We start from the raw sequence: 13,368 nt of genomic DNA, 5'->3' as shown, positions 1-13,368 counted from the left end.
TTATTCAAGCAGATAATAACGTTGGTGAAATCAATCAAATATGATATTGTGAGCATTATTGTTCCCAATTGTTATGATGGATAATCTCTGTTTGACTTTTACAACAACTTTACAAGCGTGAGCATTGGCAAACTGAAAATATAGCCAATAAAAGCAGACAAACAAAACAAGGTGAATATATAGTTTCCACTAGAGGCAGTGATTGATGTTCACAGACAAATTAACATATTTCACATATCATCAAAATAGTTAGAAATGTGTTAGAATTTGCCCGTTGTCTTCGTTAGGTGGGTTTCGTCGACCAGTTCTGCTGACCTTGTGTTATCTGGTGCCGTCACCAACAAGCATGTCAATCAAAATGGGAAATAACAGAAGCTTTTTAAACAATACACCTTAAAATGACCGGAAATGCACACGGTACGAAAGAGTAACAGGTTGAAATCAAAACTGTACACTAACTCCCAAAAAGGAGTCATAAAAAATAAGCTCACAACAATCCTCACTGCAGGCCACCAGCAGCAGTCTGGAGGGGGGGGGGGGGGGGGGTGGAGAAAACACAAAATATGGGTTTAGCCATCAGCATACCTGCATTAGCTTTGATATAAACACATATTAACACAAAAATGTCGTTACCTTCATTTTTTGACAAGTTTGTTAAAGTTTCTACGCAGCAGTTTGGGGGTGGGGTGTTTGGGTCCGAACAGCGCCAGGCCTTTCTTCTTTTCCTCTTCGACTTTAGCTGCTGCTGGACCCTTCGCCTTCATCAGTTTCCTACACGCACGCACAGAGAAGCTGGCTAATCAAACAGCCTCTGGGAGTATGAGAATAATATAATATCTAAGCTTGTTCAAATGTATTGGATCTAAGAGCCGAGGATTGGCTGCATTTGAAGAATGATCTCAAAAAGAATCATTTTAAAATTAAAATTTGCAGCTGAAAAACAGTAACAAGTGTTCTGATTCATGAGTGAGAAATGTAATCGCATGTGGGTAACAACTGTCAAGAAGGTGAGCGATTTTAATACTCTTTAAGTCATTACTTCGTTATTTAAAAATATAACGGGTTACTAAATAGTAAAAACAATAAATACTCCACGTGGGTGGCGTGTCAGAGTTTGTTAATGTGTTTGTTGATATAGATGGTGAATGAATAAGTATTTGCATTGGAACAAGTGTGTGCATTATTATTATTATTATAAGTGAGTCTTCAGGCCTCTGACTCACTTTCCCTTCCTGGCCAACACTTTCTGAGACTCCGGGTAGTGCACCAGGATGTCAAACAGGTCCTTCTTCTCCAGGACAAACAGGTTGGCGAAGCCGTGGGCTTTGACGTTAGCCGTCCGCCTGTTCCCTCCATCTTTGGAGGATTGTAACAGACTGAGAAGGAAAAAGATTTGATGAAAAGAAAATTCCCTGAAAGTGTTGAATCTGTTATCCTGTCATCAGGGCCGTTACATACAGTCGTTGCACATTAAACATGGTAATGTTCATCACAGTTGGATGGATGAACTGAAATAAGCAAAGCTCTGAGGTTTCTTTCTTAAAGCTTTATATTTGTGCTGAACGTTGGCCGACCTGATTTCTCCGAACACGCAGCCGGCCTTCAGTGTGACGAACACGATGCTGTTGTCCGGTCCTCCCACCACCTGCACCGCTCCACTCTTGATGACGTACATCTCTTTACCGATGTCGCCCTGCCGAGAGGGCAAAGTCATTTACACGTGCAGAAAACACATCGAATACTGTACAGACTCGTGGGGTTTTGAAGGATGATAAAGATTCAAATATAGAATTTCAGGTGACGAGAGGAGACGAATTTGAACTCACTTTTTTTACGACAAAGTCTCCAGGTAAATAGACGATAGACTTGAGCCTCAGTAACATGTCCACCAGCATCTGCTGGTCACAGCCCTGTAGAGGAACAACAATATTTAATTGACTTAATTCCCAGGCTGCTTTCTGCCTGTTTGGTTTGTCTTAAAAAGATCTATATCTTCTGGAAGGTGGTCAGGTTGATGTCACCAGGAGGACGTGGTGACTGCTGACTCACCTGGAACAGGGCGATCTTCTGGAAGGTGGTCAGGTTGATGTCCACAGCGATGGCGGTTCTCATCACCAGGGGCATCTTGTCCAGCAGCTCGGACTCGTCTGAAAGCATCGAGACGAAGCAGCTCATTTATTCCGGGGTCATATAAGTCCAGAGCTACAGAGGGGAGTGGTGCAACTATGTGTACACGATATATGCGAAGGACTAACTGGTTTCTTATACTTCAAGGCTTTCTAACATCCTGTAAAATCTGAGCAGCGTTACTGACCCAGCATGCCCTGTGCGTCCCAGGTGTAGGTGTACCAGCTGCGGACTCGGTTCTGCACCAAAGGGTGCAGATGTGGTTGTTCACCATGTAGTCCACGGTGCCGTCCATGGTGGATCTGAAGTAGGTCTGCACCGATGACGTCTCTCATCTGAGGCAAGATGTCGGCAAGATTAAAAACATCCAATAAGGAAAACGTTCTTTAAAATAGATGATTTTTGACAGTCAAGACTCAACAGGGAACCAGTGAAATACAGATGACGGGGTGTTAGTGAAACTAGTATGGTAAGATGACGGAGGGTTGCCATTTCTAACACGAAGGGTTCCATTCATCTGTCACGATATTCATAAAACAAGTGGGGAAAGACATGCTAATTTAGAGGTGCTAAGCTGAGTATTTAGGGACTTTGACTCGTGCTACGGGCAGAGTGTGTCTTTATGCTACCTGTCCAATCAAACTGGAGAACACAAAGACGCCCACGAAAAAGTTAGTCATCTGAAAGGTAATCTCAAAGACGGTATGGGGTTCGTTAAGACCCCCGATGTTGATCAGACTGCGGACAGCATAGTAGTAACAACACAGGTACCTGCAGAGAGGGTGTGGGCGTGAGAGGGGCGGTTACAGACAAGCCGGTGGGTCATCGGGCTGCAGCTTTTTGGACAGACGGATAGATGTATGTGTGTACATGTGTTTGGGGGGAATCATTGTTATTTCTCCCCTTTTTCGAGTGGGATTCTCTTGACATCTTGCTGCCGGATTTTCACAGAAGAACCCCCACCCCCCCCCCCCCCCCCAACAAAATTAAATTAGCTAAAATTGCAAATTAAAAGCAAAAATAATCCAAATACAGGTTCATTTAAAATAATTCTGTACAATATGAATGAAAACAATTACAGCAATAAAATATAAAAATAAATAATATTACGAATAAACTACCTGGCCAAGAATGATGGACATAAAGAAAGCCCCAAAAAGGTAGTTTGTCATCTGAAAGATCTGTCCGAACATGGTGTCTGGAAAGGGCAACTCAGCGATCAGCAGCAGGGACTTCTCCGCATAGAAGAAGCAGCTGAGGTAACTGCAGCAGCAGCAGAGGTGGAACATAAGAGACAGTTTCAATATGGATGGAGACAACTGGAACTCTGTTTCAGTGCAGCAGGCCCTGCAGCGACTCGAACAGCTCTGCGTTGATGTCCGTCACATTGTGTCATGCGTGGCAGCCCTATCAGTTGTGTGTCTTAAAAAAACCCAATGGGGAATTACTTCAAATGTTTTGTTCATTAATCATCAACTTAAATGACTGGAGTTAATGCTCCGATGGTTATATGGATGCTGGTAAAAGTTGATCACATTCCCGAAAGTTTTCAAAAGAATCAGATTTCATTTTGTATTTGACACATTGTGGTGAACACAATTGTAACACAATTGTAGTATTTTTATGGTAAATTATAGTAAAAGAAGAGCACATTACAGATACTCGGATACACTTTTTCAGAAGTTTGCATTTAGGATGAAAAAACAAACAAGAATGACAAGCACTCAAACACAAGCAGGAAGGTGGAGCTTCTGTACTTACGCACTGCCCAGACCGGAGTAGACCCACTTAGTTCCCCCGAGGCCCTGGTAGTCTGAAGCCACATAGTACAAGCAGGCGTTGATGTGGAGCATGAAGAGAAGATATCCGATGGTCCGGATCACTCTAATGGAGAAGTAAAGACTTGTCTGCCTACTGCTCTGCCGGTATTCATTATGTTGTGTTATGTCTTTTAATGATATACACTACCGTTCAAAAGTTTGGGGTCACTTAGAAATGTCTTTATTTTTCAAAGAAAAGCACTGTTTTTTCAATAAAGATAACATTAATTAAAAATACACACTATACATTGTTAATGTGGTAAATGACTATTCTAGGTGGAAACGTCTGGTTTCTAATGAAATATCTCCATAGGTGTATAGAGGCCCATTTCCATCAACTATCACTCCAGTGTTCTAATGGTACATTGTGTTTGCTAATCGCCTTAGAAGACTAATGGATGATTAGAAAACCCTTGTACAATTATGTTAGCACAGCTGAAAACAGTTATGCTGGTGATATAAGCTATACAACTGGCCTTCCTTTGAGCTTGAAGTTTGAAGAACAAAATTAATACTTCAAATATTAATCATTATTTCTAACCTTGTCAATGTCTTGACTATATTTTCTATTCAATTTTCAATTCATTTGATAAATAAAAGTGAGTTTTCATGGAACACAATTGTCTGGATGACCCCAAACTTTTGAACGGTAGTGTATATATATATATATAGTTATATATATACATAGTTTTATATATATATATATAGCCTGTGAGAGCTTACATGGACGACCTTACCACCCTCACTACAACCAAGGCTTGCACTGTACGGCTGCTGAGAAAGCTGCAAGATAACATTGAGCTGGCTCGGATGAAGATCAAGCCAAGCAAGTCCAGAAGCATCTCTATCGTCAAGGGGAAGCTGTCAGACCAACGCTTTCTCATTGGCGATGAGCCTATTCCAACTGTCTCTGAGAAGCCTGTGAAGAGCCTTGGCCGATGGTATGATGCCTCCCTTAAGGACAAAGAGCAAGTAGATCAGCTCAGGAAGGATGTAGCTAGCGGACTGGGGAACATCGACAGAACCGCACTACCTGGCAAGTTGAAGCTCTGGTGTATGCAGTTCGGGCTCCTTCCACGCCTCTTATGGCCACTTACCATGTACGAGGTCCCGATCTCGAAAGTGGAAAAGCTGGAGAGGCTGATCAGCACATATGCAAGGAAGTGGCTTGGGCTTCCCAGGTGCCTCTGCAGTATAGGGCTCTATGGCAAAGGAGTATTAGAACTGCCCATTTCCAGTCTGGCAGAGGAGTATAAATGTGCCAAAGTTAGACTGGAAATGATGCTATTGGATTCTAGTGATCCATTTGTAGCCCAAGCTGCACCCATCCTGGCTACTGGGCGGAAGTGGACCCCACTGGAAGCAACCAAGCAGGCAAAGGCAGCACTCAAGCACAGGGACATCGTGGGCCGAGTGCAGCACGGAAGGAGTGGTCTTGGAGCCGAAGCCAGTACACCGGCCTGGAGCAAGGCTACTCCGTTCCAGAGACACAAGCTGGTGGTCCAGGAGGTACGTCAGCAAGAGGAGGCAGCAAGGTGTGCAAAAGCTGTGTCACAGGCAAGGCAGGGGCAGTGGATGAATTGGGAGGGAGTGGAGAAGAGGAAGATCTCCTGGCAGGAGCTGTGGGAGATGGAGGCATTTAAGGCTAGCTTCACCATCAGGGCCACTTATGATGTACTGCCGTCTCCCAAGAATCTTAGCCAGTGGTACGGAGAAGACCCCACATGCTCCCTCTGCCCGACTCCAGCTACACTAAAGCACATCCTGGTGGGCTGCAAGACCGGCCTCACTCAAGGCCGGTACACCTGGTGGCACAACCAGGTGCTACAATGTCTTGCGGCAGTGCTGGAGAGTCGACGGATGAGCGTCAATGCCCTTCCTCCACCATCTCGTAGGCCGGCAACAACATTTGTCCGGGAGGGCGGGGGCCAGGCCACTCTCACCACTTCAAGACCAGAAACTGGACAGCTACGTGGGGCACGGGACTGGAAGATGCTGGCAGACCTAGGCCAGAAGCTCCGCTTTCCAGCAGAAATAGCATTAACAAATCTGCGACCAGACCTTGTGCTTTGGTCGGCCTCACTCAATCAAGTTTATATCATCGAGCTCACGGTGCCCTGGGAGAGTGCGGTGGAGGAGGCCTACGAGCGCAAGAAGATAAGGTATGCGGACCTTGCAGCAGATGCACATCAACGAGGCTGGAAAGCTAGGGTCTGTCCAGTTGAAGTAGGCTGCAGAGGATTTGTAGCCACCTCAACATCCAGGCTTCTTCTAGAGATGGGAGTGCGGGGGAAGGCCCACAGGCAAGCAGTCAAAGACCTTTCCAGGGCTGCTGAAAAGGGAAGTCAGTGGCTGTGGATTAAGAGGAAGGACTCCACCTGGGCTGTCGGATGAGTGATGACATCTAGGGAGTGAGCCCGGGACGCCGGATCTCACTGCTGAACCCTCTGGATATGTCGTGGGTCAATCAGCGAAACATCGAAGAAGGAGGGCGCCCACTTGATAACCCATAGGATGCCATCAATCATTCGACCAGCCCACGGAGTCTCGAGTATGCAGAAAGGGATATTTACACCTTGTCCTACATAACAGATACATAGTTTTATATATATATATATATAATAACAAAAAAGTGACTAACCTCCAGATATAAGCCTTGGTCATGAGGCTCTCGAGACGATCGCTGAACTCAAAAAAAGTATCCACCTGGAGAATAAGCAGGACAACGTGAGCCAGGCAACCCCAGGGAGGAAGCAGAATCTTGAATCAATTGACCGGCCTTCGTAACACGTGGTTAAATTCACCTTTAGCAGGCGATTGAATCTAAAAATGGATTTGAATCCAAACTGGAAGTACAGCAAGTCGAATGGCAGAGTGGAGAACGTGTCCAACTGTGGAGGAGAGACAGATGTGTGAGGCCACGGGGACGAGTTCATCCGAATGTTCCAAGTTCAAAGAAATTCAAGTTACAGTACCAGGAATCTCTCCGATTTTCTGTAGTTGATCTTCGTCCCCTCTCGGTCTTTCTGAAAGGCGGAGACAAGATTGCCATTTTTTCACACCATCATTCTCATCAAGCTCCATCAATCGGGATTACATCAAATTTACGATAATGTCACCTCCTTTGACGAACTGTTTGCGGGCCTGGAAGAAGATGGAGTCTGTGAGGTAGATGATGTCGGCCAGCGTATCCATGGCGAACCAGTAAGGGATGGCGCTCTCGTTGTGGTACGGGAAACACAGGCGGGCCGTGAGGAACCAGGTGTTGTAGTTGAAGGCCAGCGTCACCAAGCTCAGCCAGGCGATGTAGCGGCGGTCTGTGAAAGGGTCGATGGTCTTCCCCAGCACCCGGTCCATCAGGGCCTCAAACGGCTGCAGCACAACGTCCACCGAATACCAGGCGGCCGCTTTCAACTTGTTCTTCAAATCCCTCTCCTCTTTTCTCTCCTCTTTGGCCTCAGCGAGCTTGTTCTCCTCGTCCTCTTTCTTCTTCTGCTCGGCCTCCTTCTTTTTCTTCTCCTGCTCCTCTTTCTTCTTTTGGTCTGCCTCTTCCTTCTTGATGCGGTCCTCCTCTGCTTGCCTCTTCCTCTCCTCTATGACTTTTGCGTCGTGTTCTTTGCGCAGCAAAGGTGCTAAAAGGACAATATTAAGTCTTAGTGTGCTCAAGCATACAATGCAATTTAAATAATCATAATTTGCGGCCTACGAAGCCTCAATGACGACAATCACAAGTCACACGTTTGAAGCCTTCGCAGGTCTAACTCGGGTGTTTGTACTCACTGACAGGAGGGCTGATCTCTGGGGAGGAAGCGTATTGATCAGTCACTTTCTCCTTGTAGAGCGCCAGTCTCTCACTCATGGATACCACAATGGATCTGAGCCTCTGGTCTGAATACTTGTTGATGACGATGTGAGCAGGTGGGGGAGGGGCCGACTCTTGTCTGAAGATGGAAAATAACATCAGACAAATGAGCCACACAAGCTTTTTAAAAATCTAATAATAATGGGTGGACGAGAAATTGGAGTCAAATGAGGGAGTTATCGAGTAAAATACTCATATTATTGTTATTTAGTGGTTTTAATCAATATTTTTGTTTGTTTTGTTTCTATTATATCTATTGAGCTTTAGCATCTATCTATTTGTGTGTTTTTTAAAGACTGTAGCTTCAGTTTACTCTCACTACTCTCTTAGCAGTGTCATTCTCACTCTTTTACCAATGAATTTATGATCAGTGAGAAACATTTTAAATCGTTTACGTATGCGGACACAAGGGCCTTAGTTGACCTGACCCTAGTTGACCTTGTACAGAACCCCACAGAAGGGGAAGCTGCCTACCTGGCCCACAGGAGGGCCCGAACAACATCGCGACAGAACAATACATTAATTGCATGAACAAGATCTGACAACAGAGGCAGTTTCACTTGATCAAAGTGTGGAAACCTTGGCACAGCTCTTGAGTATATTTTTGCAGAGATGCTCAGGAAATCCTTCCCTGTAGATCTAAAAATATACTTTCTAGGAAGCCAGTTTGACCTCCTTTTAGCAACTCAATATGTATTTGAGAAGTCCTTCATCCCAGAGCGCCATCAATATTCTAAACATGACTAGATCTGAGCCACAGACACTGACGTGTAATATGACATGTTTTCAACGCTTGCTTTAAATTCCCACCCTGGGGGACAATAGCATGTGTTTTAGTGAATACAAGTAAAAAAAGATAGTGTTCATTCCCAGCTTAGCACCAAACAATAGACCGACACAGCTGGTGAACACGAGGAGCGAAAGAACCAGACATTTAAAATAATAAGATGCATGGTAGCAAGATTGGACTTGTCAAGTAAAGAAAAATGGAACAAATTAAAATCAGCTAAATGTCTAAAGGGCCATATTTATGCTGACAATTTTGCAATTTCAACTTGAGCTAATAAGTGCTGTGTTCACGTCTTTCCCCCCGTTGCCTGCCAATAGCGGTTATGGTGGCCATTTGTCGTACGAAATCAAACAAAACTATAAATCAAACCGCCGCTGATGCACCGTGGGTTTCGGTGTTGACGCATGCAAAAGAAAGTAATGTCCATTTCCGCCTGTTAGTATTCTGATAATTTATTTCTTAAACCAACAAAAAAAGAACAAACAAAATGTTGACACTTCCTCTCTGTGCTGTGGTAAAAAAACATTGGACACCCTGGTGCATGCTGGTCCTGTGCCTATCCACCTCTACATATAACCACAGGTGCCCAGTGTTAACCAATCAGTGAACCTAAAACTAAATATATTAAACTAAACTACAACTATCATAAGAAACAACTAACATATCAAAATATAACCTAAATAAGCAATAAACAATCAATATTACTTTACAGTAAAACCTAAATACAAATGTCAAATTGAATAGCTCCAACAGCGGTGTTGGAGCTATTTATTTTGACATTTGTATTTCATTGCATTGTAAAGGAATATTGTTTAATCATTGATTATTTAGGTTATATTTTGATATGTTAGAAGAGCTTTTTCTTATGATAGTTTTAGTTTAGTTTAATTCAGTAGGATTGTTGTTTAAACTGAAATAAAATAAATAAAAAAACACTGAAAAACCTACCGGTATGAGAGGGGCTTGAATCATTTAAATTCCAACCAACTAACCATAGTTTACTATGGCTGGTTTATTTACTCCAGAGAAAATCAGTAAAACCAGCAACCGTGGTGACAATCTGTTATTTTTCGTGATCACAAGAACTACTTTGCAATTGCTATGCCAAGACATGTGTGTCTTGGCATAGCAATGTGCAATTTAGAATGTCAAATAAAGACAGTTGTACTATGAAGTAATGACATGTCAAGTGGAAAGGCTCAGCTGACACACACGGGCTACTTTCGCCTGAGCAGTATAGATCTGTGCACGAAGGTCTCCCCCTAGTGGACACACTCCATCATTACATCTGGCTGACTGGAGGAGCCAGATGTATTTATTGTCAAGTCATTGCCAAAGAAACACCACCACCACCACAATATGTTTAATTTAAGCACTTTACTCCATCAAATCATAGACGATATACTTTTCTGATGTTCTAGGTTGTGCAGTCCGCTGATGTGGAGGACTGTCCTCCACAGGGCGACACGTGAGAAACAAAGCTTCCGTTACACGTCAACTCAAAGGTGAGTGACATGCTTCCTCTCTTTTGTGTGCAGCTGCTGTACTTATCCATATTATTATATCGATGAGGGAATTATATATCAATATTGTATGATAGAATTATTGAATTATATATCAATATTATATTATATATTATAGTTATATTATAACTATATTATATAATATAATTATATATCAATATTATACTATATGTATTTTACATATATATATATAATATATATATATATTATATCAATGAGGGAATTATAGCACAAACCTGGACATGATAACCATCATAGGTACTATTTGAGGTAACTTTCATCTGGGTGCACTTAATGAGTTAGTTATTAAGGTAAATAATGAATATCTTTATTTTATATAGATAGAAAAAACCCACACCTAAACACCTTGTCAGTTGTGCTTAAAGCCATAGCAAACTTTAGAGTTTAGACATATGCATCCAAAAGTTCACATTTATGAATGAATGTCCATCATATTGTAACTGAATGCTTCTGAACGCTACTGCACAAGTCAAGCACGATGTACAGTAGCAGTTAAAATCACGGCAATTGAAATGTAGTTTTGGTTCGACACCTCTAACTGCGCTCCACAACGAGCTCCTCCTCCGCCTTCTTTACTATCGACTGATGAAACATTTACATTTTGTCTCATCATGTTGAAAGTAAACTGTGTGTACAGTCGTGAGGATCAGTGTGTCGCCTTCATGGTGTTTACTGCTCGTCCAGAAGCAAAGCTGAGCAGCTTCTTAAACCTAAGAAGCTGAAAAGCTTTTAATCCACTTTCAGGTCATCCCCGTCCTAATATGCGTGTTGCACCAGGGGATAAAGATTTCACATGTTACTCTCTCTCTCTCTCTCTGCGATCTTGCCAGGGAATCTGATTAATTAGTGGCCAACGGGGTGATTCATTTGATACTGGTTTGTGGTGTCAGTGTCTTGGCAGGCATGTGTTTTGTTCAGCTAAAGTGGAGTTTGGAGGCTCGAGTGATAAATACACGACACACAGATTCTCTGTAATTGCCCGTGCTTCCGTTACACTGACAGTGCACCTCTCCTGCAATCAAAATATCCAATCAGGGAGAAAGTGTCTCCGTGATTGTCACTGAAACGAGTGGAATCTACGGAAACTGCTTAAGGGGGAACAGGTCTTACCCCTCAGGCCCAGCTTGATCAGGGTTAGCTGGAGCTGCTGCAGGGTCTGGTCCTGCAGCAGGACCTGGACCTGGACCTGGTCCTGCAGCAGGACCTGGACCTGGAGCTGGAGCTGGAGCCGGAGCCGGCGTCGATTCTGGGATAGGGAAGCACTCATAATTTACATTTCATCGCTTCCAAACTTGATTTTTGTAATGCTAATTTTTTAAGCCTTGCATTTTATCATTTCATATTTTACAAGTTTAATTGCATTCACTTGTTAAATTAGGTCAGTTGCATGATGCCACAATTTCTCTAAGACAGGTGTCTAAACTGAAAGCAGCACAATTAACAAATTACAATAATTCACTTTACGTTAGAACTCACAAAGTGTGAACAATAATGAGGTTTGGATAGATAATAAGCTCAAGACAAGTTGAACAACGTGAACTTTCATATTGATGAACCCGTCAGCAGTCGATGTGGGCCTCTGTTGCCATAAAGATCTGATTTTCTTCTTAATCAATATCTCGGCCTTACAAGTGCACACAAATCAGATTACAGCCACTTTAGTTTTGACAAATTACAGCAATAAGGAAAACATAATGATTTGACTGCAGACATTGGTGAGCGGGTGTCATTTCAGCTGAAAGAGACGACATATTCCTAAACTCTCTGGATGACCCGGTCCACCCATACGGGTGTAGCCACAGACACAGGTGGAGGGATGAGGCACACTGGATTCAGTTTGACGGAAAAAACCATCTATGCAAGACAAAACTAGACATTAAATAATCCTGTTTCTAAACATTTTCGTCTCTGAATGATGGCTTACCCTGGGGTTTGTCCACATTCTTGGCTCCATTCTCCGTATTGGCTGGCTTCTCCTCCTACCAGATAAATCAACATGTTCCACATTGTTGGATGCTAGCCTTCATTAGTCAAACCTCGGCCATTAGAGAGACATTTTAATTAAGAAAGCCTTATTAAAGAAAAGTGAATTGAGCATTTGACAAATTACTCCCTCGTCCGATCGACTCTCTTAAAAACAAGATGAGTTTGAGATGAAATAAATTGAAAAGTGCCCGCTGGCTAATGAGCAATTTCAATGGTGTCTGTGTCATGGAACAATTTTCTGAGACTGTTTGTTGGCTAAAGCACTGGGCAATGTAATGGTGTTGGAGCAGATGAGAAGCCACTGCTGTGATCGTAGTGGAAACCAATCGCAAAGCCAAATTCAAATTTTTGCATTTACGGACAACGCTCGATTTCAGTTCATGCTTCTCCTGGCGTCCCTGACGGAGCCACTAAACACGTGTCAGGGCTTCAAACAAGGATCCATTGCCATTGGGAGAAACTAGATATGAATACAAATACGTTATAGGTTATAAAGAAAATGTGTATTTACTCACTGAATATACAGCACACTAATTTATACCACCAGACATGTCTTACCTTGGCTGGAGCCGGAGCCGGAGCCGGGTCAGGGTTCCCCGGAGCCTCTGGCACCTGCGGGCCACCGAGGAGACCCTTCAACCTGCCAAACATGTCTAGAATCCTAAAGGGGCATCTGCTTTGCCGTCTGCAGGTGACTATGAAGGGTACTGATTCCTAAGGAGATGAAAGCCCAAGAGGCTTACGGGTGACCACTAAAGCAGGGCTTAGGATGCATGTGTGTGGAGAGCATGTGCCACTGCTCTAAATGAAACGCTTCAGTTCACGAGCTGCCTCAACATACGGTGAACGCACCGCAGCCCATTCTGTCATCCGCCTCACTCTCAGCTTTAATTGGCTGTCGGCAGAAAGAAATCTATCCAAGCACGAGACACTTTTCACACGTCACAGGTTTGATTGACAAGGTTATCCCCGTCGTTCAGGCAGATACACGTGGTATGCTCCTCATTTCTGGAGTAAAGTTTGTCCACTGCAGGTATTACCTTCAGAATTATGAATGAGTACCCTATACATAACCTCAAAGGTTAAACACCCAAACTTTCCCTTGAGTTCACTTCAAGTCAGCCTGCATGGCTGAGTGTGATGCACACACACACTCACACAGGCACACACATGCCTACACCGACTCGATATAATTAGATTATTTTTCTTTCTTTTTTCTTTTGTTGTCTATCTTATGCA

At 43.3% G+C, this 13,368-nt stretch overlaps 1 protein-coding gene across 1 annotated transcript; it reads right to left on the bottom strand.

Annotated features, from left to right (window-relative positions):
• Positions 1-635: 635 nt before the first annotated feature.
• LOC130206660 (cyclic nucleotide-gated cation channel beta-3) lies at positions 636-12,780 on the bottom strand. Its single transcript, XM_056434716.1, is given in 18 exon segments — positions 636-771; positions 1,224-1,376; positions 1,575-1,693; positions 1,827-1,910; positions 2,050-2,147; positions 2,315-2,381; positions 2,384-2,444; positions 2,446-2,462; positions 3,249-3,390; positions 3,889-4,011; positions 6,589-6,653; positions 6,752-6,838; positions 6,923-6,973; positions 7,056-7,579; positions 7,728-7,888; positions 8,284-8,347; positions 12,068-12,122; positions 12,688-12,780. Coding segments are annotated over 18 exon segments (2,100 nt in total).
• Between the last annotated feature and the right edge of the window lie 588 nt (positions 12,781-13,368).

Source organism: Pseudoliparis swirei, chromosome 16 (genome assembly GCF_029220125.1).
Source record: "Pseudoliparis swirei isolate HS2019 ecotype Mariana Trench chromosome 16, NWPU_hadal_v1, whole genome shotgun sequence".
NCBI classification, from domain to species: Eukaryota; Metazoa; Chordata; class Actinopteri; order Perciformes; family Liparidae; genus Pseudoliparis; species Pseudoliparis swirei.
Note: the sequence above shows the minus strand (reverse complement) of the source record. Positions and strands in the feature narration are given on the sequence as shown.